We start from the raw sequence: 25,947 nt of genomic DNA, 5'->3' as shown, positions 1-25,947 counted from the left end.
TTAAAAAACTGGCTTAACAACAGAACAGCAACAAAAAGAACCTGGGATTTTGTTTTTGTGTTACCTTTTGGCTTTCAAAGGCGTCCCATTCTGTTGGCTGTCATAACGGGGAGAAGATTCACCACCACCTGGCCTAACAGACTTCTCCCCAAACCCTCCCGGCTCCAGCTTTCGGCTCTGTCTGTCAACCAGGGGTCTCTGACTGGAGAAGCTTCTCTTGGCCAGCTCCTTCTTCTCGCCCAAGCTGGCCCCAGGCAAGCTGCCGTCCGCCTGGGAGTCAGCCTCGGCCCCGAGGCCCTCCCGCCGCTCGCGCCGCTCGCTGAAGTCACTGCTCTCAGAGGCCGTCTCCCACTCTTCGTTGGCGTGGTCAGAGGAGTTCTGGTACGAGAGCTCAGGGGACCTGCGGCCCACAGCGCCGCTCTTGTCCCCAGGACAGAGTTTGGACCTGCTGGGCCACTGCCCCGGCAGCAGGCGGGGCTCCTCCTCAGGCCCCCACAGGCCCAGGGACTCGCGCTCCTGCCTGAGGCGCCTGAAGCGAGGGGGCTTGTCTTGACGCGGGGGGCGCCTTCTCCTGAAGGGCCGGTTCTCCACATTTTCACAATCTGCCACATGGTCGTCTTGGAAGAAGGACCTTTTGTCTTCCAGGCGGCTGTCCTCGAAGCCCCTGGCGCCAAAAGAGTCAGAATGTCTGTAGGCCTCGGGGACATAGTCTCTGTCTGTGGGTCGCCGGGACCCACACGCGTCGGGAGGGCTGTACTCCTGCCACGAGGCACCCGGACTCGGACTCTGCCAGGGCGCTGACTCTTTGGACACGAAGGCCCTCCGCCCAAACCCGCAGTTGCTCAGCCGGGGCGGGAGGGCTCGCCCAAAGGCCCGAGGGCCCCGGCTCTTCGCGTCCGGACCACTGCGCTCCTCAGAGTACATCTTGCTCGAGCGCCAGGAATCTCTGAAGTCACCTTTCCCCACGCCGCTCTCGCCCCTCCCCAGGAGCGAGCCCCCGATCCCGTTCTCCGCGCCCCTCTGCCGACGCCGCTTGGGCAGCTCCTCGTACTCGGAGCCCTCGCTGTGGGTCTCGCTGGCGATCCTCCGGCGGGGCCTGGCCCTGGGGAAGTCGTCCGGCTGACTGAACTCCCGCAGGCCGCGGCCTCGGCCGCTCCGCTGGCCGCTGTAGACGCCCCGCACCCCAAGGGCCGCCCCCCCGCACATGCTGCTGCTGGCAGGCCGGCCACGGAAAGTGAATTCCCTGAAGCCACGGCCGCGGCTCCGGGCCTGCCCTCTGCCCCCAAAGGCTTGCTCCTCATCAATGAAGATCCAGTTATTCCTCCTCGTCGGGGCGGTATCGCTGGGCTCCCGGGAGGGCCTGGCTTCCCAGGCCCCGTCGGGCTTCTCGTCCTCTTCAGACTTGCTGGCCTCACGGCCCAAACTCACGCGAGTAGAACCCTGGCCCTCCGAGGTAGGAGGGGACGGACTGGCCAGTGCGGGGCCATTCTCCTCGTCTGCATCTTTTTCCACCTTACGAGGCGGCACCTTCTCCTTGGCCGGGCGGGCACCCCCCATCCCCAGCTCCTGCTTCATCCTCCCCAGCTCCTTCTCCTTGTCTTCTACTTTGAGGGCTTTTAGGACAGGTTTCTTGATGGGTCCTGACCGTCGGGTCCTGCCGGTAGGCTCCTGGAGCTGGCTGCCAGGGCCCCGGGGTTCCGAGGTCCACTCGGGCTCCAGCGGGGGCTCTTTGTTGGGGCCCCCTGCCTTCTCCCAGGAGGAGGTGCTGAAGGGCAGCTCCTCCCGGGGGGCCTCCTCCTCAACACTGCTGGCTGCACCGGCGGCCTTTGGCTGGTGGCTAATGTCCCAATTACTATACTCTGGCTTTTTCTCAGCTGGGGCAAAGTCAGGCTCCAGTGGGGGGCACCTGGGGTTTGGGCTGTGACCCCCAGGATCACCTGCTTCCTGGGTATTTTCTTGGGGTGGAAGCAAGAGCTCCTGGCCTATTCTTTGAGAAGAGACACAGCTGTCAAAGTCTGCTTGGGCCTTCTTGTCAAAAGCACTCAAGTATTCCTCCCCTCTCTCCTCAAGGAGATCGCGCTGGGCACTTACGCCCCCTGACCTTCCGGGTGAGGCAGAGTAAGAGCTTTCATTCCTGAAAAGGAACCAGAAAAATCAGTCAATGTGATTGGAGCCTGGTTCCTGGTTTCCATGCTGAACACAGAGCTTAGTTTTAAAAAGAAAAAATTTTTAAAGAAAAAAACATAAGCACCAACATTCGCTCTATCTTTAAACACGTCTCAGAGCTGCTGGGCCATGGATTGGTCGGTGGCCCCTGGAGTCCAGAGAGTGGAGAATGCAGTGGCTGCTGGCGGACTCAGTGCGCCACACAGGCGACAGAGAGCAGCTGGGGATCCTCTGGTTCCGAGAACAAGCCGGAGCCCGGAGTCCGTGAAGAGTCGGGGGCGCTGGGCCAGGGGGCCAGCTTGCTTTACTTCACGGGAAGGAGCCATGACCTGCGTGCTGGGCCCCACCTGCCCTGCAGGGCCCCCACCCCCTGGCCCTGTGCCCACGGTTCCGTGAGATTTGCCTCTGACCCCAGGACTTCTCCCCGGCCTTCAGTCCTGCCATCAGATCAGTGCCTCTCACACAAAAGCACTCCAGGAACCCTGAGCACACTCGCCCTCCCAGGGCACTGTCATCCCTTCCACGGCGCCCACAGGCAATGTCCCCTGGGGAGTGCCTCTTCCCAAAGTCCCTCTCCATTAGGACCTGGAGAGTCTTCCTCAGCTGCAGATCAGCAAGATCAAGTTTCATCTCACCTGACATGCATGTCCACGGCCAAAGTGCCATCTGATTTTGGGTGGGGCAGCGAGTAGCCCTTGCTCTGCAATGCCATGTAGCCCTCTGGGCTCCACGCAGGGGTGGGGTCGATGGTGGTCACCTTTCTTTCTTGCAGTGGGGGCACGCGGTTCTGATCCTCAGGGCGGCAGCTGGCCCCACCAAGGGTCTCTGGGGGCATCACGGGTTTCATCAATCCTGTAGAAGGCCAAGAACTAGTCTGTGTCATCTCGTTCAGAAAGCCGTGCTCGCATCTCAGATCAACCAAAGGCTCAAAGGAGACAACAGTTACCCGTGCCCACCATGGGGGAACAGCACCCCACCTGCTTGACATCACTGGGCTCTTTAGCTTTTCTGACCGCAGATCCTCTAAGGCAGGTATGTGGTCTGAGATGTTAAATGACCTGTTCTGAGGGCCTGTGAGGCCCAATCCTAGTTGCCAGATTAAGAACCCTGAGTTGAAGGGCACATAAAACCAGCAAACGGAACCTGGGCCTATCAGGCTGGAGAGCTCATCAGTGCTAGCAGAGCGGCCAAGCCGTCAGCAACATGACTGAGCGAGCAGACATGCCCAAAGACTTTCTGCACAGACACAAGGAAAACTGACTATGCACCAGGGGCCCTCACCGAACAGTGAGCTAGCACGACCTGCTCCAAAATCATGCAAGAGGTTTCCGAACGGGATTCTGGCTTTACTTCCTCTTATTCCTAACCCTAAGACCGACAGCAACACTCCACATCTTTGTATGGGAAATGGCGGGGTGGGCACATAAATGACAAGTCACCTATTAACTGGCCCAAGGAGACTAGGACAAGGATTACATCCCAGTCCTGCCTGGTATCAACTAGGTGGGGAAACCACACCCCTGCTAGGGCTTCTTTGGTTGGTACAGATGGAGAAAAAAATCTGATTTTTCATATGCTTTCTTCACAAAGTTTATTAGAAGCCAAACATTTTGTTGTGCCCATTTTTAAGCTGAAATAATCTGGCCAGGAAAATGGTTCTGCATTAGGCCAGTGGTTTAAGCTTTTCTTTAGCTGTGGAGTGTTTTGTTCTTAAGCTACCAATACATGACATCAATACAAAGTTAGTTTGCGTCAAAGGTGGTGGGGAACCTCTCCAGAACACTACAATTCCATGCCATTTAATAAGTACTGATTATGACTTGATAATGGGAGAAATCTAGTAACCACAATGTTGCTCATGTAATTGTATATTAATGATAGCAAAAAAAAAAAAAAAGTACTGATTATGAGGCATGCTCAACTGCTCAGCACTACACACTGACTGACTTTGGCAACATGGCAGCCCTTATTACCCGAAACCCAGCCACGAACCACCTCTGCCACACAAACGGTCAACAGAACATATCAAACATTTCACTTGCAGAGCTGTGTTCCCGAGTAAAGAGGAAACAAACCCCCAGGGAGCGGAAACCACAGCTATGGGCCAGAGCCACTAATGGGTGCTTCCTGAAGGGGAGCAGGGTGACGCATCTGCCAGTCTTAGTAACCTGGGGGCTCGGTCTTCCTCACCCTCACAGAACAGGTGGTGGGCTTTTCTGCACTAGGCAGAGTTGTAACTGAGATGCTGCTTAGAAAAAAGACCCTCAAAGGGCTATGCCCTCAATTAGAAGATGGGTTAGGAAAATATATGCTCTTTAGTAAGGGCAATGACTAAGTTTGTATATTGACCCGGACTAGGGTAGGGAAAAAACAGTCCCCAGCTAGGAATTCACAGCCGTGTATGCCAGCCTTCATACAAGACTGGGGAAGGCAGAGTTCAGATGTATACATCCAGAATGGTCCAGAAACTTCCCCAGCTAAAACAAAAGGTGGTTCTAGGCTGGCAGAAGGAAACATAAAACCATTCTGGAGGAATATACTTTCAACACAAGCTATACTGGATCCCCACAATAGATAATGCTCTGTTGAAAATGAACTTGCAATCCAAAATTACCATAATATGTGGAAAGCAATCTGCTGTGGGTCCATGGCACATTCCCAGGATTACATACTTCCTCAAGAACTTCAGGTAACAGAATAATTTGTTATACACTAGAAAATCAGCGTTTAAAATGATTAAAAGCACAAAAGGAATGAAAAACTTAAGACAAAATGTAAGACCCAAGAAAAAATTATAGATCTGAGAGAAAAAATTCTAACAATAAAAACAGTCACTGAAATTAAAACCTCACTGGACACAGTAAAAGAAAAATAAAAGGTTAGACATAGCTGGAGAGGGAGCTGAACTGAAAATAGTTCTGAGACATTTTCCCAGAAGGCACCACAGAGATAACCTCTGTGTTATTTTTTTTTTATATAATTAAAGAGATAGAGAATACATAATTAAGAGATAGAGAAGGTACAAAATAACCTACATAGGAGTCCTAGGAAGAAAGGACACAAAGAATGAGGGGGAAAAAGGCAATATTTCAAGTGATAATCAGAAGAGAATTTTCCAGAAGTGATAAAAGACTTAGATTCAAGATTCAAGCACCATGAGTTCAAAGCAGTTCAAAGATCCTTAGATTCAAGCACCATGAGTTCAAAGCAGAATAAAGTAAGGATACGGATACACACCTAGCCACAACACATAGAGACAAATGCAGGAGACAAAAGACAGTACGATTTTAAAAACAGACAAATCTGAGTAGATCACCCAGACATGAATCAGACTTTCAGCAGCAACAGGAGCCAGAAGAAAATGGAATATGATCCTCCGAAGACTGAAAGAAAGAAAGTAACTGCCAACTTAAGAATTCTACACCCTGCTATACTATGGTTCAGGAGAAAGGGTGACATATTCTTTTTCAGGCAAAGAAAAGCTACTGCCAGAAACTTTCCTGAAGAACTCGGCAGAATGTACTTCCTGGCTCTGGATGGAAGGAAGAAGACGCAAGGAGGAAAGTGCAGCAAACGAGCTAGTAAACATACAGGCAAATCTGAACACACACAGATTGGGCCAAACAACAGAAATAATGATGACTCATTTGGTGGGCATAAAAACAAAAACTAAAATTTCAGGCAAAAATAACAAGGCTGATGAGGTAATGAGAGCTCGGGTTAAGGGTAAAGACATGACTAGTCTTTGCTGAGTTGATGGTGTGTGTTAGAATTTAATGTAACCATGAACAAAGTGGGTAGACAATGTAGGAGGAAAACAGAAAGAATGGGGAAACAACTGACAAAAGGAATAAAGAAAAAGAAAAGGATAGACAAGAGGGATAAATAGAAAGCATAATAGGAGAGTAGAAAATCTGAATATAATAATCCCAATAAATCTAAAGGGACCAACTTTGGCAATTAGTCATAGATTCTCAGAGTGGGTAAAACCATACACCTTCTGTACATATGCACAAAGATATGCATATGCCCCCCAAAAAAGGGCTGAGAGAGGCTGACAGTAAAAAGTTGGGGGGGAAAAAGGATACCACATAAATATTACTGAAAAGAGAATTGGAATGGTGATATTAATACCAAAGTAGACATTACAGATAGAAAGCAAAATTAATGATAACAAGAGTGCTCTATGATAATAAAAAAACAAGATGTAGTAATTCCCAACCTGCATGCTTCCACATAGACGAAGCGGACAAGCTCACAAGATGGTACAATTAGCAAGTTCAATTTAATGGACCACATCCAATTGGAGAATATATATTCTTTAAAGCAAACAGAATGTTATAAAAAAAAAAAGAAGCTGATGACAAAGACCACATTATAGTCCACAGGAAATCTCAACAAATGTTAAGCAATCAAGATCCAGGTTGGTGGGCACATTCCAGCCCTTAAGTGAAATTCAACTGGCCACCTGTTTTTAAAAATAAAGTTTTACCGAACAGTGACCACACTCATTCACCTCCTATTGTGTGTCTGTTTTGTTCTATAATAGCAAAACTAAGTGGCTGCTCAAAGCCTAAAATATTTACTATCTGGCATTTACAGAAAAAGTTTGCTGACCCCCAATCTGTATCATACAGACAGTATTATCTGACCACATTAAAAATTAACACCATGATCCTCAAACTCTAAATATTTGGAAAATTTACAACATACCATTAAAAATCAACAATCAGAACACATAACAAATCAAAAGCAGACTAACGTTTAGAACAGTACAATAATGAGAATGTTACTATCTTAAAACTTCAATTCAACAAAGATCCACGCACTGCTACAGCTGTAGATGGACTCATCCCACCAGCTCCTGGACTTGCCATGGGAATGAAGGAGATATCTAAGCTGGCCTGTGCATACAGTAAAACAACAAATTTGACTGGATCTATACTGTTGGAACTCAACCAAGAATTAGGAGAAGTGCAAATTGTAGCGCTCCAAAATCTTACAACTACAGACTATCTACTGTTAAAAGAACATAAGGGATGTGAACATTCCCCAGGAATGGGTTGTTTTAATTTGTCTGATTTCTCTCAGACTGTTCAGGTTCAGTTGGACAATATCCACCATATCATAGATAAGTTTTCACAAATGCCTAAGGTGCCTAACTGGTTTTCTTGGTTTCACTGGAGATGGCTGGTAATTACAGATATGCTTTGGTTATGTAACTACACTCCTATCATGTTAATGTGTGTGCGCAATTTAAGTAGTAGCTTAAAACCTATACATGCTGAAGTTACTCTACAAGAAGATATGTCAAAGAAATAATCAATCTTCCCATATTTTCTTCTGCCTGCTACTTCTATAGCTTTTCTTCTTCCTTCCTAATTACAACCCTTAAATAGAATTCGTGCCTCATATCAAATTTACCGAGTATCATAATTCTTCCAAGTGGTAAAGATACCTCAAGACAAATGCTGGGCATAGAAACCACAGGGCATTAATATGCAAAGAAGTAAAAAGCTAACCTTTTCAAACAATAAGGCTTCTCTCTCACTTACCAACTTTACATTTCCCTGTATGGCCCCAGAAGATGACTGGTTAGCCAGAGACGGGTAAGATTCCTCAAGGGAGGAACAACCTAAGACAGGCACAGTCGCAGGGGGCCATCTGGTGAGAAATTGGGGATCAACAGAGGTGAGGCTTAGAACCTCATCCCCCCTGTTCTGAGAGAAATCTTCTGCATCCGTGGATGTTTTGTTGCCCTTGTCTAGCTTGGATTAACACATAGTCTACAGGCACACACCTGATCATCTACATTTGCTCTCTTACAACACTAAACTATGTTTTCTACCTTTATCTTGTATCTACCTACCACTTCAGCATTTTATTAAAAATAATAATAATAAAGAGAGAAATGTGGTATCTACATATAAATCAAGTATAAAAATCAAATGAGTATTCTTATTTGAACTGACTGTTTATAGTTCATAATGCATGAGGAAAACCGAAGGTTTCTGTGATGGCTGCCCTTGTACTGTTCACCATGTAAGAACTTATTCACTGTGTAAGAATTTGTTCTCCATGTAAGAACGTGTTTGTTATGCCTCAGAAGATTGGAGACTGACGAAAATTAGGCTTGGGGTGGATTAATGATTGTGCATTGAGCATTGACTCCCCTATACAGAATTTTATTGTTGTTAACAACCATTTGATCAATAAATATGAGAGATGCCCTCACAAAAAAAAAAAAAAAGTACACACTTCCAATGGTAAAATAATAAGTAACCAGGATGTAATGAATATAGTCAAGATATTGTAACAGCTTGGTATGGTGATAGCTGGTACCTAGAATTGTCATGTATATAAATGTTGAATCACTATGTTGTACACCTGAAACTAATGTAATGTAATACTGTGTGTCAACTACCCTTCAATAAAAAATAATTATCTACAAAAAAAAAAAAAAACTTCAATTCATAGGAACTTATAGGTCATGTGGTACTTAAAATATTTTTACCAGGAGAGTTAGAAATTAATGAACCAAGCATCCAAAACAATTAGGAAGAGAATGGAATAATTTCTAAGGAATAATAAGAAAAAAGTAGAAATTAATGAAATTAAAATCAAACAGAGGAATTAAAAACCCAAAAGCTGTTTTTTGAAAATGGCATTAAGATGAACTGCAGGAGAGACTAACCAAGGACACAATGAGCGAAGACACAAGCATCAAGAACAGGAAGGGACGAAACGATGTAGCAGAGACCTCAGGAGCTTGTAAGGTTTCCTCACACAACACTCTGTGAAGGTGCACAATCATGCCCTCATTTTGCAAGCAAGAAAGTTAAACTCAGACTGGTTGTGTGACTTGCCAAAGAGGCCAGACTGAAATCCAGGTGGGTCTGTCTAACTCCTGAGGAAACACCCTGAATGCCACAGTACCCTGGTGCTCCTGGCACGGCCCACCAGACCACCATGCTTACCGGAGGGATGCAGGGCCGAGGGGTAGAAATCCACTGGGGTCCGAGGGGGTGGGATTCGTGGGTCCATGTAGGAAGGCATCATCATCCACCTGGGATCGAAGCCCAGCATCTGGGGATGATGCGGGTAGAAGGTGCGCTGCGGGTGGGAGGGCGGAGGGTACACGGGCTGCCAGTGCTGCATCTTGTACAGCTGCTCCTGATCAGGGAGAGAGGCCCGGTTAGAGGAGCACTGCGGGGCAGACATCCCAGGCGCACACACACGTTCTTCTAGCTTTCCAAAGGTAGCACAGACAGAGCAGAAGAACAAAGGGGCAGGAAGGAGCAGCTGCTCACAGGGGGGACCCCAGGGCATGACTGCTCCCAGGCTCTCCCAAGACTGGATGGACAGCCAAGCCACCATCACAGCAGAGGCCACACATGGCAGAAGGGGCTTCATAAGATCAAACAACATCCTAGAACCAACAGGTGACCCGCACTCCTCCCAGGGAATTGCTCCTCGTCTACAATCGCTGAGGCCGGTCCCCACCCTTCCCGGTTCAATCTACTGACCACACTTCAGGGCAGCGATGACCCAGCACCCCTGACCACGCCCACAGCTTGCTGCTGAACAGCCTGCTACCCCAAGGTCATGAGTAACCTACAGGGCCCCGTAGATCCTGCCCTACCTGCCTCTCAGCACCCCCACCTCCCCCCTGCCCTACCTGCCTCTCAGCACCCCCACCTCCCCCCAGCAGGCCTGCCCACTCACTTCTTCGGGGCCCCTGTCTGGGAGGCTCCTCTTCACTCCACCTCCAAATCTGGCTCAACCCTACTACTTTCTTTAGATTTCAGCTTAAAAAAAAAAAACACTTCTGGGGAGCCCATCACAAATTCCTGGGAGATGGGGTGCCCTGCCCTTTGCTTCACAGCACTCTCTCCTCTGTAACACTAACATAGGCGATGACATTTTCCACAACATGAAATCAGGAAAGGCTGCCTACCAGTCACTGTGGTACCCTTGCACCTGCCACCAGACATAGCACATAGAAAATTCGTCACATGAATGCATGAACATAAAACATAGGTAGATCATTCAAAAGCAAGGACCCTGCCCTAGTGAGGGTGCACTGCAGACCCTGCTCCATCGCCTGCGTGACTTCGGGCTGCCCTCCCTGGTGCCTCCTGAATCAGTACACTCCACCAGGGCTCAGGTGCCAAGGCAGACCAGGAGGCTAGCTGACTTCAATCTGCAAGCAAGAAGGCTGCTCACCAACCGGCCAGCTGCAGCCCCAGCCTGCGCTCGATCCCTGGATGGCGTGGATGGCTCCGACAGCACTCCCCACACCTCCAGGGGCACTCGGCATGTAGACAGAGCTCTCCCGGCCCACCCAGAGGCTCCTCCTCCCTTTAGACCCCAGGCCCCCAGGGAACCTAACCGGACAGTCTGTTTGCAGGACTCTTTCAGACTGCCCTGGCCCTTCCAGGCTTCTTTCTCTTCCTAAGGAAGGGTTTGCCCATCACGCATCCCAGAAGCATTACCGAGAGCAGCTGCTGTTGCCGTCTGGCTCTCCCCACAACCAGTAGCTTTCCAGCAGGCTCACAAGAAACTGCATGGTGCTCGCTCACATTATGCTGTAAAAGCACAATGAATGTAACTGTCTGGTTAAAGCACAGGACCTGGTGAGCTTCTAGAATGATTCCTAGGAGCCCAAGGTAAAGTCGATCTGGGTGGTTCTAAAGGCAACTAAGAGATCCTGGGAAAAGGCTCAGACCTCGATCTGTTTCCCCAGGGCACACACATCTTGAAACATTTTTAGTTATTACTACAAATAATTTACTGCATGTCTAGCTTCTGGGCTAAGTAATATCCACATATCATATCCACGTCCCACCAAAATGTACTGTTCATCAGTAACAATCTGTTCCTTCATTTATTACTCCTATGAGACATGTAATTGCCAATGAGTGCTTACAGCTGGGCTACAAGAAACTGGTATGAACACAACCACCACTAACATGATCTTCTCAGGGCAAAAAAAGGGGGCCCTCTTAAGGTTTACAAAACATTAATGAAGACGATACTGGTAATACTGATAAAACCAGCCTACAGGCGTCACAAAGCCCTCAGTGCCAGGCTGAGAGACAGGGATTCATTCTTGCTGGTTTACACTGGCCTGCCCCAGGCCACGCCCAACTAGCCAAGCTGCACTACAAGGACTGGAGCCCAGAGCTGCCCCACCAAAATGCACAAACCCAGTCCTTAACCCAAGGCCACCACGCTTCTGACAGCTCTGCGCGCACTCCCGGCCTCCCTTACTCCTCACAAGGGCCCCAGGGCGGGCCCGCCATTAGGCCAAGCAGTGGCTGCAGCATGCTGCTCTTAATGAAACACCACTCTTCTCACTAAGCCACACGGAGTCCGGTGTACACACTGCTCACCAACATTAGACAACAAGGTCAACAAGCTACCAGCAAGGGTTCTGCTCCTCCACAGGACAAATCACGGGAGAAGTAAGTAATGGCCAGGGCTGACCCACCAGAATGACAACTGTACTGCCCTGCAGAGCCTGGGGACATCTAAATGAGAGATCCGCACTTTGAAGTGTGACCCCAGATGCCCCTGCAGGCACCGTTTTAATTGAAGTGGTATGGCGGGTCACCCACCCAGTCACAGGGCATGCCCCCAGTCCCCAGGAGCACGCCCCCCCAGTCACCAGGTGCAGCGCCCTCCCTATCCCAGGTGCGCTCACATCTCTTCTGTTTACCTGCTGCTGCTGCTGGCGCTGGAACCGGGGCGGAAGGGCCTTCTGGTACTTGCTGAACTCCTGGGAGGGGGACGTGGCCTCCCCATGCCCGTCCTCACTACTGCTCTGAGCCACGGCCGGAGGAGCCGTGGGGGCTTCTTCTGAAAATGGGTTGGGGGTTCCCTGGACAGGGAACTCAGGGGAGCCTAGAGAACAAGTAACCAGAAAAATGGCTGCACTGAGCTCACAAAAGCTTGGCCAGCCAAACGTTTCAACACACACTTTTTCTCATCGAAACTTAATGTTCCAGTGCTCAGTGTTCATACCAGAGCCCTGACCCTTGCTAACTGCTCCTGTGCTCATGGCAGATTTGTGAAAACTAAGGGTTGAGAGGTTAGGGGGATTGCCTGAGGTCACACAGTCAGCGACGGAGCCGGGATTTGGTTCCAGGAAGGAAAGGTTTTATTAGAAATGACCCCGGTAAATCAGAGAGCAGTCAGGGGTTCAGCGACAGCCACTTAGTGTCATCCAAACAGCATGAACCGCGCATCCAAAGACTGGGTGACACCGCAGGTCATCCAGCCTCTCCTTGACCATTTCTTCATCTGTAAAATGAGGCCACCTGTGATTGCCCCACAGGGCTTCTGTAAGAATTAAATGAGATAAACCATGCATTGTACTTAAAACCATGCTTGACAAGTAGTGAGGCTCAACACTATTTCCCATCATTCTCTCTCCAAAACTCCCCTTTCCCACTCCCATCCCAGCTTTGCATTTTTCCCCAGCTTTTCTACTGAGGTACAACTGACATCTGCAGTTTTAATTCCACTGAGAGGGTGAAGAGCGATGGGAAGCCTCCGGGACCCAGCAGCACACCACAGAGGAACAGCTGGGGCCGCGCAGGTGCAGGGAACCCCCGGGCACCCACAGTACCCAGGCCCAGTATCAGGTGACCACGCTCACTCCAAAGCACCCCACCTCCCAGACTCTCCGCTGCCCCAGCACAGCAAGTGCTGTGAGACTGGCAGAAACTCCACACAGCCTTCAGTGAGAGGAAACTGACAGAAGGAGGGCTGTGCATTGCTCTGAGTTCCCTGCCAGAAGGGCGCTGGACTGCCAGACCACGAGTAAGACCCCCACCTGAGAGAAGCTGTCGGGGACTCGTAACGCCAGGCCCTTTTCTCCTAAAAAGAGTTGATTTTAGTTGAATTTAAGAAAATCACAAAGAACTATACATAGCCGATGGCATTCTATTAAACTGCTCCAAGGGACACTCCCCATCCACGGCACTGTTTAACATCTCATGTAGCCAAGGGATCCACTCCTTTTAGAATTAATGCCAGGAAAAACGGGAATGGCATGTAAGGGTCCTGTGCTTTCATTCAAGTCCTCTGTTGTCTGCACTGGGCAGTGGAGGTAATGATAACAGCGACAATGACGACCAAACCAGCAATGTTACCAGTAAGTATGTGCATGCTTTCTGTATATAGAAACTGCAAAGCGCAAAGGAGCCACATTATCTCCTGTGGCCTCTCAGTGGGCAGGGAGGTATATACTATTTATCACCCCATTTTACAGATGAGGAAATAAGCTCCAGAGAGGTAAACTGCATAGCCAGCTAGTTTAGATAGTTGACAGTGGATGTGGACCAAGGCCAAAACTCCTAAGGACAGATGCACCCCAGTATCATCTACGCGTGCTAAGATGCCAGGGAGATGCAAACAACACATGAGTGAGAACAGTCCAGGGTTTCCAGTTCATCTCACCTTTGCGGCCAGCAGGGCCGTTCTCCTGCAGGGGTGCCCTATCAGTGCCTGGAGATCGGGGGACTTCCCTCTCCACCTGCTTCTGCGCCTCGCTGGCCTTCTGAGCCTGCTTACACTTTTGGTCCAGCTGCTTGAGTTTGGCGGCACAGGCAGCCAACCTCTCTTCCCGGGCCCGGCGCTCCTCCTCTTCCCTGCGCTTTCGGGCTCGTTCCACGGCCTCAGACATCTCTGACTGGATGAACCTCTGCCGTGAAGGTGGCTTGTCCTCTTTGTCCTCAACAGACTGCTGCCGGAACACAATGCCCACGGAGGACTTCTGTCAAGAGATGAAAGTCTCCGATGAGATGGCAGGTCACAAACCCAAGGGACGGGCAGCTCCAATACGGGATTAGTTCTTCCCAAGACCCCTAGCACCTCCCGGGGGCGTGCAACAGGCAGATCTGGGTGTCAATCCTGCCCTTCCTTTACTATGCTTGGGACGGGGTTTGGGCAAGCACCCCCATTCTATGCCCTAGTTCCTCACTTGTAAGCAGGGGGATGGGAAGGGAGCCTTGGGAAGGGAAGGTGCAATGGGCCCTGGCAAAGCACTCAGGACACCAGCACACGGATGCTCTGCCACTGCTAACGGGCACACAAACTTAGGACCTCGACGGTGACCAACAGGAGCAGGAAACCACACAGTCCTCATTTCTTAGTCACAAAATGGCTCTATGGAGAGCCACAAGACATTGAAATTCACGGTCAGACATATGGTTGGCTCAAAGTGATTATTTTTATGGAAACAAAAAGAGCATATCTAAAAACATCTCTTAGTTACTTCATCTGCTTCTATGTCTCTCACTGGCTGCCAGTTATACCGGACAATAACCAGGGTGCCAAAGATGCAGTGAGAGAAACTCTCAACCCTGGAAGAATCTCCCTGACCTGCCAGGAGTGAGGCTGTGAGAATACACAACAGCAGAAGTGCCAGGCGTGTCTCACTGGGCCCCAGCCACTGGAATTCCAGGGAGGTGGGACCATCAAAAGAATACATAACTTCCTGTTTTGAGTGGTAGTTACACAGATCTATACAAAAAGCCATTAAATGTAAAGCAAACTCAGATCTATGCCTTTTCTTAAATGTTAATTATACCTCCATAAAAGCAATATGCAAGACATTTACTGTATTCAAGAAGTTTTCTAAAATTTAACTTCTCACAATCCAGAGACAATTACTACAATCACAGAAGATTATAAGCTTCTAATTTAGAAGCATGAAAATTCCTTTCTCCACAATACAAGTGGGACCAAAATGTGCAGTATTCTTTCACTTTGCCCTTGAACATGTACTTCTGTCCATGCTTGTGTACTGTTTTACCTCTACCTTACCCCTCTGGTGTTCAACACACCCTTGCAGATAATCCTTAAAGCACATCCCTGGTAATTTCCTTCAGAATATCCTAGAAATGAAATAGCAGGATCAAAGGTATGTGTACATCATTAAGACTTTAGCTGTGCCGTTCTGAACTGCCCTAACATTAGCTATCACTTTATAGACTAAATGTTCTGCAAAATATTTGAACTCGGTCAATTTTTTCAGAAATTTGGATGCATAAAATTACATAGCTTTTACCTTTGTTGGCTTTGTTCAGTTAATTCAGTACTGTCACGAACAGATCCAAGGGAAACCTTCTTTTGAATACTGAGCAAGCTCAACATAAGACTGAAATTGGGATTAATTCCAAGAGTGGTACTATGTCTATTCTGTTTCATTTGTGTCCCCTCTACCTAGCATATAACATGTACTCAATAGAAAAGACTGAAGATAAAGAGCAGTTTCATTTTATGAGAAGAGGGACAGGAGCCCTTTAAATAGCAAAGCGCATTGAAAATGACAAGTTTTGCCCAAGTGTACTTAAATTAATGCCTTTCCCAGCCCACTTCCACCCCTCCCGAACAACTCAGTCCCAAAGTCATGAGGTATGGGCACAACCTGGTAGGCACTGGTCGTCAGGGGACGAAGGTGGCTCAGAGCAGGGGTCAAAGCTCAGGAAGGGTGAGAAGGGAGTCCATGCTGAGACAAGGCTGGAGTGGGAGATGGAGCCCAAGCAAGCTGGGTGAGGAGGGAGGGCACAGGGAAAGGTGGCCCAGCAGGGAAATTCAGGGCGCCCATGGAGGGCTCTGGCAGCTCAGTGGGTAAGAAGGGCACCTGTGAGGGTGGTGATGGAAATAGGACACTGGTCACAAACAGGGACCGACCAAGTCAGTATAAGCACCAGGGACAACGGGAGACAGGTTTCTCACTGTTGGCAAAAGGAGTTACAAATATGCAATGGGAGAGGTATCACTGTGAATCATGGTTTCAGAAACAAAGATCACACACACACGGAGACACACACACAGACACACACACAGAGACACACTCTCTCTCTCTCTCTCTCTGTCTCTCTGTCTCTCTGTCTCTCTCTCCACTCCCCCACCGACTGCCCACAGAAAAGCCTGGGAACAGCGACACCCAATGGCAGTGAGCACTCCTGGCGCCCACAGACTGGTCTTTAAATATCCTAAGGGCCGATTCCAGGACCAAGGCAGGGTGAGCACAAAATGAACTGGGAAAAGCTTGTTCTATCGGAAAGCAAGAACTGCTCAAAAATGATGGAAACCTATAAAAAGGACACAGATGCCAGCATGAAGAGGCTCTTACAGCAAAATCAAAGACAATTTGAGCTTTAAGACAAACAATAAAAGATTATAACCCATTGATGTAAGTAAATAAAAACAAATTTTGGTGAGAATAGGATATTCAGTCTCAAAAGTATCTCTACACAAATTCTTATCATTACAAATGCAGAAGATGGTAACTCCATAGTGTGAAACTTAGAGACATCACCTTAACCCAGAGATCAAAATGAAAGTTGTCAGCACAGGAGAGAGTGGAATTGTGGTCACGTGGTAGGATGCAATGAGAATAACTGGCTTTTCATCTTCAAAATTGTCAAAGTCACAAAAGAGCTCTCCAGACCGAGAGCACTAGGACACAGGACAACCGAGAAGCATGTGGCCTGAGCTGGAGGCTTCATACAAAGGTCATTAGGGGACAACTGGTAAAGGCTAAATGCGGTCTGAGGATTAGATGGCAGTGATGTAAATGCTAATTTCCTGATTTTGATTGTGGTTACCATTTTTTGGGTAGGAAATAGATACCAAAGTGTTCTGTGATGACAGGGCTGGCAACCTGCTTTTCAAAGGTTTCAGAAAAAATGTTCTTTGTATCATATTTCCAACTTTTCTGTAAGTTTGTGACTGCTTCAAAGTTTTAAAAGAAAATTTTAAAGAAAAAAAAAGGTCCACCTAGGACTTCTCAGAACCCAGCCACTGAACCCAGTGAAGTACCAGTGCACAGGACAGCTGACAGATGATCTGTTGTCGTCTCTGTCTGGGAACTCTGGTCACAAGAATCTGAAAAGAGCACATGTGTGCATGCACTCCTGCTAATCACAGGTGCAGAACCCCACCAATGCCCACAGTACCTGGTAGTCGGGGCCTGATGCCCAGCTGTGAAGTTTCCTGGAAGGTGGCTGAGGTTCTGGCACCTTCCGGACAACACGGGTCATGCCCACTGTTTCACCCCAGTCCTTTCCTTCCTCTGGCGTACGCTTAGCATCAGTACTGTCCACAGAGCTCAATGACAGCTGCCGCTGCCTTCTAGGGTCCCAACTGCTCCTAGGACAAATCACAATGAGTTAGTTTTCCCAGTCAGCCAGGCATGCATGGTCTGAGCTTACTTGTCAGAGACCCTTGGAAATTTCGAAGTCAGCTCTCTATATGCCAATTTCCTTCGTCAGAATAGCTCTACCTACCCACCAAGCTCCAGGCAGGACATTTCACATCCATTACTTCATTTACTGCAAAAACCTGTCCTCACTCCCCCCATTTTAAAGAGTTGGTAACTGAGTCTCAGGCGGGGGAGCCATTCTCCCAGGGAGGAGTTAACAGATTTGATTAAGACTCCCAGATGAAGGTCCTTCTCCTTTACTCCAGCTCTGTGCTTGGCACAAAGGATGTGCTCAGTGAATTCTCCTCAAAACAGCAAAAGGCAGCTCACCAAGTGATGCCATAATAAAGCGAGCAAGAGGACAAGGACAAAGCCACACAGCAGGAAAGGGGAGAGAGCGTCCAAAAGGGGGCTACGGGAGGCTCAGAGAGGAGGGAGGAAACGCGTTGCTCCTCATACTCCCACCGCACAAACAAGGCACCGGGGCACTGCACATGCACCTCCCAAGTACCTCTTCCATGCAAAAGAAGCACCCAGTAAACATGGAGGAGTTCAGAGAAAGGCAGGGAGGCCAGTCTGGTTAATATGTATGTGCCTGTATGTGTCCACATGTGCATGTACGCACGTGTACATGAGGTGAGGGCAGATGAGGCAGTTATGTGGCTCAGGAGGTCACAGCAGGGCAACAATGGCTAATGACTCCTGACATCCCACTAAAAGGCATGGAGACCACACCAAGGGTCCTGACCTGCCAGGGAAGATCTTTGCCTTTGGAAGAGGTTCAGAGCACAGTGTGAAGGATAAGCTGAAAGGAAGGAGATAAGCTGTCTGACCTCAGAATAGTCTAGGAAAGAGAGCTTGCTGGTCCCTTGGTCCCCAGGGGCAATGAACAGGAAGGGATGGAGTCAAGGGAAGTGTCAGGAACCCATCATGAAAAGAGAAATAAAGATGTCAAAGAAGCTTGGGAACTTGTAGTGGAAGGCTCACAACCAGCTCAGAAAGCATCCAAAAAAGAGCTAGGTTTGGGGATTCTCAATTTAAGGTGTCCTTGGTCAGAGCCAGTAGCTAAGTGAGGTCCAAAACCCAAGTTTAACTCTTTCAGTTGAATATTCAATTCATATAAACTGAAAGAGACAAGGAACAAAGTGTCTTACTGCTCTAATAAGTCTAAAATTTTATGTCTTTGCCTTTCATTTAAATTCTTGGACACATCTCTTTCAGAGCTTAGTGTTTCCACAACTGACCCATAGATATTTCCCAAGTGCATCCAAATCTTTGGTACATTCAAATAGCATTAAAATAAATTATAGAGCCTCAATTAGTTAATTGTTTGTGTATCATCAGAGAAAGAACGGCAGAAGATCATTACCAGCTTCCTCCAGAAGAGGAGCTTTGAAGCAAAAGATGAAATAACAAAGAAAAAGACTTGCAGACTCAACTATGTAAACATTCAATTATTGACAATAAAATAGATGGGAAAATATTAAAGCATAAATACCTAAACATTAAAAAACATGAATCACATCTTAAAGGAAACCCTATCATAGTAAGTCTAACAGATAAATACACAAAGGAAATAGGCAATTCTACACAAAAGAAAGCATTAATAGGAAAGCTGGTACTGAAAAATATTTACATTAAAGTAACCATAGGTACTAGCCAGTGCCACTGACATTGTGATAAAAACTAGAGGGACTAAATGAAGGATTTTCCAAAGGGAGATCTGAGAAAACGAGTTCAGTGAAATGATCCAAAAAACAGAGTGAAGATTAAAGTGGTCAAATAAGTTTAGGAAATCTGCCATACCTTGCTCTTCCTGCCCCTCTCCTCTCCCCAAATTCCTGACATGCTTTAGGGCACCCTGGGCTCTGGGCGACCCTAGAGTTAAGGAGTAGTTGAACCCAGGGTGGTTTCCTAGACTTGCTTGGCCAGAAAACCCTTTTTGGGTGCCACAGCAGTAAGCAATCTGCAGAACAAGCGATCTACACAACACACTCAGGAAAATACTGGCACAGCAGTTAGTCACCAGGACTCAGCCAGCCAGCCATGCCTGGAAGCAAATCCTGGCTCACTCCTCAACACCAGTCCTCAGTGGCCATCACCCTATCAACTATAAAACAGAAACAACATCTGCCCCCAAGAGGCTGCTGGGGGGACTAGGAAGTGTGCCTGGCCCGGGGAATGGCACTTGGCAGCACCAGCAAGCACTGACGCACTCACATCCTGCCGCGTCAAGTTCCAGGGGCAGTGTTACGAGCAGGGGTGCAGATCCTTACCATTTTGGCCTGCCATCCTTCACAACCTCTTCCTCCTCTTCATCATCACTGAACTTCAGTTTCTCAGAATAGTCCACTTCCTCATGGAGGCCTACAACAGGAGGAGGGCCAAGGAGAGTGAGAAAAAACGAGAAGCTCCACAGTGCTAGGAGCACCATTGGTGGGGGTGGCTCCCTCCAGTCAGGAAGGATGCCAGCCCAACTGAGGAGTAAGGCAAACCACCAGAACAAACGCTGCAGATAAAAGGCAAGGACAGCTCTGGCTTCTGGTAACAGCAAAGCAGCCTGGCAAGAATAACCCTCCCACAGGTAACAGTTCTTAAATCTGGACAAAATAGTTTGCCAATTTATGAGAAGGTGCAGGAGAGTGAACATAAAGGAGGCAAAACAGACCGAGTCTACCCTAGCAACTCAGAAACCTGAGGGATGAGATCTGCGAGTCACCGGTTTTGTCCCAGGAAATTCCCCAACCCCCCTCAGCCCATCAGCTGAGGAGTAGGTGCACAAAATGCGGTAAATCCGTACAGTGGAACGGCGTTTGGCCACTGACATGTGCAACAACATGATAAACGTTGAAAAGGCCATATATTATACTGTGTGATTCCATTTAGAAGAAATGTCCAGAATATGCAAAGCAACAGAGACAGAAGACTGGTGGCTGCCCGAGGACGCGTGTGAAGAGAGGAGGTGGCAGCTGGGAGTGACCGCTAATGGGCACAGGCTTCTTCTGTGGATGATGAAAACGTTCTGGAACTGAATAGTGGAGATGGCTGTACAAACTTGTGAATATACTAAAACTCATTGAATTGTAGATTTTAGAAGGATGAAATTTTATGTCACACAAAAACGTGTTACCTGAGTTACATCTTAAAAAAAAGGGAAACAAAAAGCCCAATCCAATTAAAAGGCAGAGTTAGAGTGGATGAAAAGGCAGTAGAGCTGCACGCCGTCTCCCAGATCACCACTGTAAACACAAACACAATGGGCTGAATGGAAAAAGATGCAAAAAGATATACGAAGAAAACAATACATAACTGAAGTTAGAGCAATGATATTAAACTGGACAAACCAGAGTCCAAGACAAGAAGCCTACCTAGAAATAAAGAACATTTGAAAACAATACAAAGGGTATGTGCAGGGTCACAAAAATTACAATGTGCAAATGCCTAGTAACAGCTTCAAAATAAATGAAATGAAAACTGTAAGAATTAAAGAGAGAAATAGGTAAGTCCACAACTATACTGGAGAGTTTAACACCTCACTTTCAGTAACTAGTGGAACTAGACAAAAATATCAGTTAGTATGTAAAATCTGAACACCACTATCAACCTCTTGACTAACTTGACATTTACAGAACATGATACCCAACAAATGTAGAATATACATTCTTTTCAAATGCACTTGGAATATTCACCAGACAGACCATATCCTGGTCATAAAACAAGTCTCAACAAGCTGAAAAGAACTGAAATCATACACAGCATGCTCTGTATCATGGAATTAGAAGCCTAGAAAGCCCCAATAGTTAAAATGAACAGATTAATGAAATAGAAAATAATAAATCAATGGAGAAAATTAAAGCCAAAAGCTGCCTCTTTGTGAAGACTAATAAAACTAATTAGGTCTTGGCAAAAGTGAACAAGAAAAAGAGAAAAAACACAAATTACCTAATTATCAGCAAAGACAGTGTATCAGTATAGTTCCCACAGGTATCAGAAGGAAAAAAATGATCAACAACTTTACACCAATAAAAATTAAACTAAAAAAAGTGAATCCCTTGAAAAAACTTACCAAAGACTGACACAAAACAACATAGGAAATCTGAGCAGCTCCATAACTAATCAAAGAAATTAAATTTATTATCACAAATGTCTCTGCAAAGAAAACTCTAGGGCCAATTTGTTTATCAAGAACATATAAAACAAATACTAATCTTATGGAAACTCTTTCAGAAAGTAGAAAGGGAAAGAATGCTTTCCAACTCATCTGAGCCCAGCATAACCTGATATCAAAACCCAACAAAAATACTAAAAGGAAATTACAGACTGATAACTGCCATGAATACAGACACCAAAACCTTAACAAACCACCAGCAAACTGAAACGAGGAATGCAAAAAGAAGGAGTTTATTCTAGGAATGCAAACACAGTTTAGCATTAAAAAAAATAAATCAGAAGGCAGTTTAGGACAGAGAAGACAAGCAGTGATTCTATGCATCTTACCATGCTGATAGACAGTGACTGTAATGGGGTATGTGGTGGGGACTTGATAATGGGGGGAATCTAGTAACCACAATGTTGCTCATATGGTTGTGTATTAATGATAACATAGTATAAATAGATAGATAGATAGATGATAGAGATTAGATAGATGATAGATGAGATAGATAGATGAGATAGATAGATAGATAGATGATAGATAGATAGATGATAGATAGATAGATGATAGATGATAGATGATAGATAGATAGATAGATAGATAGATAGATAGATAGATAGATGATAGATAGATAGATGATAGATAGATAGATGATTAGATAGATGATAGATAGATTAGATAGATAGATAGATGATAGATAGATGAGATAGATGAGATAGATAGATAGATGATAGATAGATAGAGATTAGATAGATAGATAGATAGATAGATAGATAGATAGATAGATAGATAGATAGATAGATAGATAGATAGATAGATAGATAGATAGATAGATAGATAGATAGATAGATAGATAGATAGATAGATAGATAGATAGATAGATAGATAGATAGATAGATAGATAGATAGATAGATAGATAGATAGATAGATAGATAGATAGATAGATAGATAGATAGATAGATAGATAGATAGATAGATAGATAGATAGATAGATAGATAGATAGATAGATAGATAGATAGATAGATAGATAGATAGATAGATAGATAGATAGATAGATAGATAGATAGATAGATAGATAGATAGATAGATAGATAGATAGAAACAAGCCACAAGACTACCAAACTAAGGGAGAAAAATCATATCATCACAGAGACAGGAAAAGTAAACTACATTTGATACTTACTCATGATAAACATAGAAGGGAACCTCCTCAATCTGAGAAAGGACATCACCAAAGCCCCAGAGCTAACATATTTACTGGTGAAACACTAAACACTTTCCCCCAAAGATGAGAAATAAAGAACTTGAATACAACATTGCACTGGAAGTACCACTCTGCAATAAGGCAAGATAACAAAATAAAAGGCATAATATAATCTGAAAAAGAAGACAGAATTGTTGTAACTATAAGCAGCATGATGGTTTATATAGAAAGTCCTAAGAATCCAACAAAAACAAGTAAAACTGAAGAGCACTTTCACCAAAGTGTCCGGTAGAAGGTCAACACACAAAAATCAACTGTATTTCTCCATTAATAAAATCAAACAAAAAATGATTTTTTAAAAAAGCCAATGCCACTTATAATAGCATCAAAAAATATAAAATAGTTAGGAATAAGCTTAACAGAAAATGTTTAAGACTTCTACACTGAAAGCTATAAAACATGGCTGAGATAAATGAAAAACCTAACAGAGATTCGCCAAGTTCCTGGATGAAGACTCAAAACCAAGTCACCTTTTATCCAGAAATAAATCCAACACAATCCTAACCAAAATGCTGCCAGCTTTTTATAAATACTGACAGGCTGACTCTATAAATTTATATGGGAATGGAAAGAACATAGAATAGTCAAATATCTTGAAAAAGAACAAAGTTGGAAAACTTTTACTATCTGAATTTAAAACTTACTATAAAGCTAGAGTATGGTATTAGCATAGGATGAGTAAACAGATAATGGAACAAACAGGGTCCAGAAACAGACCCACGCTTATATGATCTATTGATTTTTGACAAAGGTGCCAAAGCAGTTCAATAAGGAGAGGAAAGTCTTATCAACAGGTGGTGCAGAACAACTGGACTTCCTTGTGGATTAAAGCAAATATCAACTCTTCTATCTCACATCACACATACAATTAATTCAATATGGGTTACACACCCAAAAGTAAGAGTTAAAGCTATAAGAATAAAAGGATATCTTTAGCATGGGCAGACAATGACTTTTAGACAGGACACAAAATAGTAACAATTAAAAAAAAATTTACAAATAAACTTCATCAAAATTAAGTGCTTCTGCTCATCAAAATACAGCGCTAAAAAATGGTCCAGGGGAGCAATAGGAAAACAATATTTGTGAAATGTAAACTGCAAAGGACTTGTATTCATGACTTGTATACCACTCAAAAAGAAATGGAAAAAGCACATGGAACAGTAGGTAAAAATGTGTTCTTCATCAATACTCATCAGCAAAATGAAAATTAAAAGCACAATTAAAAGATACCACTACATAACCACCAAAACAACTAAAACTAGAAATATTAGTAACACGGAAGTGCTGTGAGGATGAAGAACCAAATTCTCATGCGTTGCTGCTGGGACTGAAATGGCATGACCACTGTGGAGAAAGATTTGGGTGGTCTGGGTGGTGAACCTCATCACACACCTAGCCTGCGACCCACCAATTTACTCCCTAGACATTTACTCCAGAGAAATGAAAGCATTATTCATAATGGAACATCTGAATGGATAAACAAATTATATTGCTACAATGAAATCTATCTCAGTAATTAAAAGCAACTACTGCTATATACAGCATAGATAATCTTAAAAACATTACCCAGGTTAACCAGCAAAACTCGGCTCAGAAGATTCATTATGAGAGGGAAGGGATTGACTGGTGAGGGCTACATTCTGCATCTTGGCAGGGGATGTGTTACGCGGGGTATCCTCTTATAAAAACTGTACAATTAATAAGTCTTTTAAAGTACTTAAAATTTACTTGAAAACATCAAGAATTTTAAAAGAAAACGGGCTGGGGGACAGGGTGGGTGAAGATAAACAGGAATGGCAGAACCCAGTTGATATTTGCTGAAGCTGGGTGATGGGTAGCTGGGGATTCACCACATTATCTTGTTTTGCTTTTCCCATTAGAAACACTCTTTTTAAAAAAGTTAACAATGTCTCCAAAGACCAAATGAAGATCCTCCAGCTTGGTCAGGAAACAACCACTGGGTCTGGCTGCCCATGAGGGTCTAGAGACACTGAAGCTGCCCCCTGCCCCTGTCTTCATTCCGGCTTGCCCTGGCAAGCAGAGATGGGCTTCAGTCCTGCCCTTCTAAACCGAAAGCTTACAGCCCACCAGGGACACCCCAACCCACCTGCCCAGCCATCATCAGCGTCGGTGTCCAGGTCATCGAGGCCCTTCAGGTTTTCCGCATTGATGATGGTGGGCCGGGGTGCCCGCTCCACCAGCTGCCTTAGCGGACGGATCGGGCGAGTCGTTCCCAGCCTGTTTTCTTTTCTGGGGTGAGAGACAAGAGCAAAGATGCTGAAGTTGTGTCAAGTACACAGATGGAAGCAGAGCCGAATGCATTTCCAGGAATAAGTCCTACATTACAAAGGTTCATGTTTGCATTTAATATCTAATCAACTCCTTTTAAAAGAAATATATAATGAACAAATAAATCCCAGAGAGAAGTTCTGCCTCATCCTGAAGTTTTATATGCTCATTCATGCCTAAAGTAGCAGCTGCCAAAACTTCAACTATCAGGAACCTGGAATCATAACCCAAACTCCCTTCCAGTCCCAGATCCCAGCCATCCCACACACCCTGGGGCTCTGAATTGGTTTTAGGTTTACTGTGGTTTCCAAAAGACACAGCACTCCCATGCCAGCCCGTTGTCCAGTATCACCACCAGGGGTAATCTCTACATATGTGACTAAAATGCAATCTGCTTACCCATCTTGGTCATTCATCTGGAACTGTCTAAAAGGAACTCGGGGCTCAAGACGGAGCTGGGGTAGGGGAAAGGATCCTCGCTCCACTGCACCCTGGTTCTCTGATGACTGTGGCGAACACATCTGAAACATAACATTAATGAACAAGATTGTCTGGTAATGGCCCAAATTCTAAGTGGTAAGTTCCACTTGCATTAAAATTTGTTTTGGAAATGGAAAATGGGAAAAAGAAACAGGAAAGTCTTGGGGTTTCCCAACTAACCCTACCACCATCTCCCCCATTTCTTTCCTGCTGTAAGTAAACCTGGGGTCTTGTGTCTTGGGAAATATCTGCCTCTCCTTTTTCTAAAGAACCAACGCTAAAATAATATCCACATCACCAGGAAAGAAGCCAGAGGCCCTTAAGATTTGAAAAGGGTAAGGGAAAATGCAAAAGTAATGGAAACCTCCAA

General features: G+C 45.8%; 1 protein-coding gene across 7 annotated transcripts in view; it reads right to left on the bottom strand.

The window, feature by feature from the left end:
* The window catches only part of PRRC2B (proline rich coiled-coil 2B), a 92,340-nt gene that overhangs the window by 21,325 nt on the left and 45,068 nt on the right, over positions 1 to 25,947 (bottom strand). For 6 of the 7 annotated variants that reach the window (XM_036913522.2, XM_036913526.2, XM_036913528.2 and 3 more), the window contains exons 8-16: positions 25,497 to 25,618; positions 24,916 to 25,058; positions 19,663 to 19,753; positions 17,142 to 17,334; positions 13,633 to 13,948; positions 11,888 to 12,072; positions 9,144 to 9,339; positions 2,802 to 3,018; positions 65 to 2,134 (exon numbers count right to left, since the gene is read on the bottom strand). In XM_036913522.2, coding sequence (XP_036769417.2) covers positions 65 to 2,134; positions 2,802 to 3,018; positions 9,144 to 9,339; positions 11,888 to 12,072; positions 13,633 to 13,948; positions 17,142 to 17,334; positions 19,663 to 19,753; positions 24,916 to 25,058; positions 25,497 to 25,618 — 3,533 coding nt within the window. The remainder of the gene's footprint in view (positions 1 to 64; positions 2,135 to 2,801; positions 3,019 to 9,143; positions 9,340 to 11,887; positions 12,073 to 13,632; positions 13,949 to 17,141; positions 17,335 to 19,662; positions 19,754 to 24,915; positions 25,059 to 25,496; positions 25,619 to 25,947) is intronic. The other variant, XM_036913531.2, reaches the window with a different exon arrangement.

This window comes from Manis pentadactyla, chromosome 3 (assembly GCF_030020395.1).
Source record: "Manis pentadactyla isolate mManPen7 chromosome 3, mManPen7.hap1, whole genome shotgun sequence".
Taxonomy (NCBI): domain Eukaryota; kingdom Metazoa; phylum Chordata; class Mammalia; order Pholidota; family Manidae; genus Manis; species Manis pentadactyla.
This window is presented reverse-complemented; position numbering and strand designations above follow the sequence as displayed.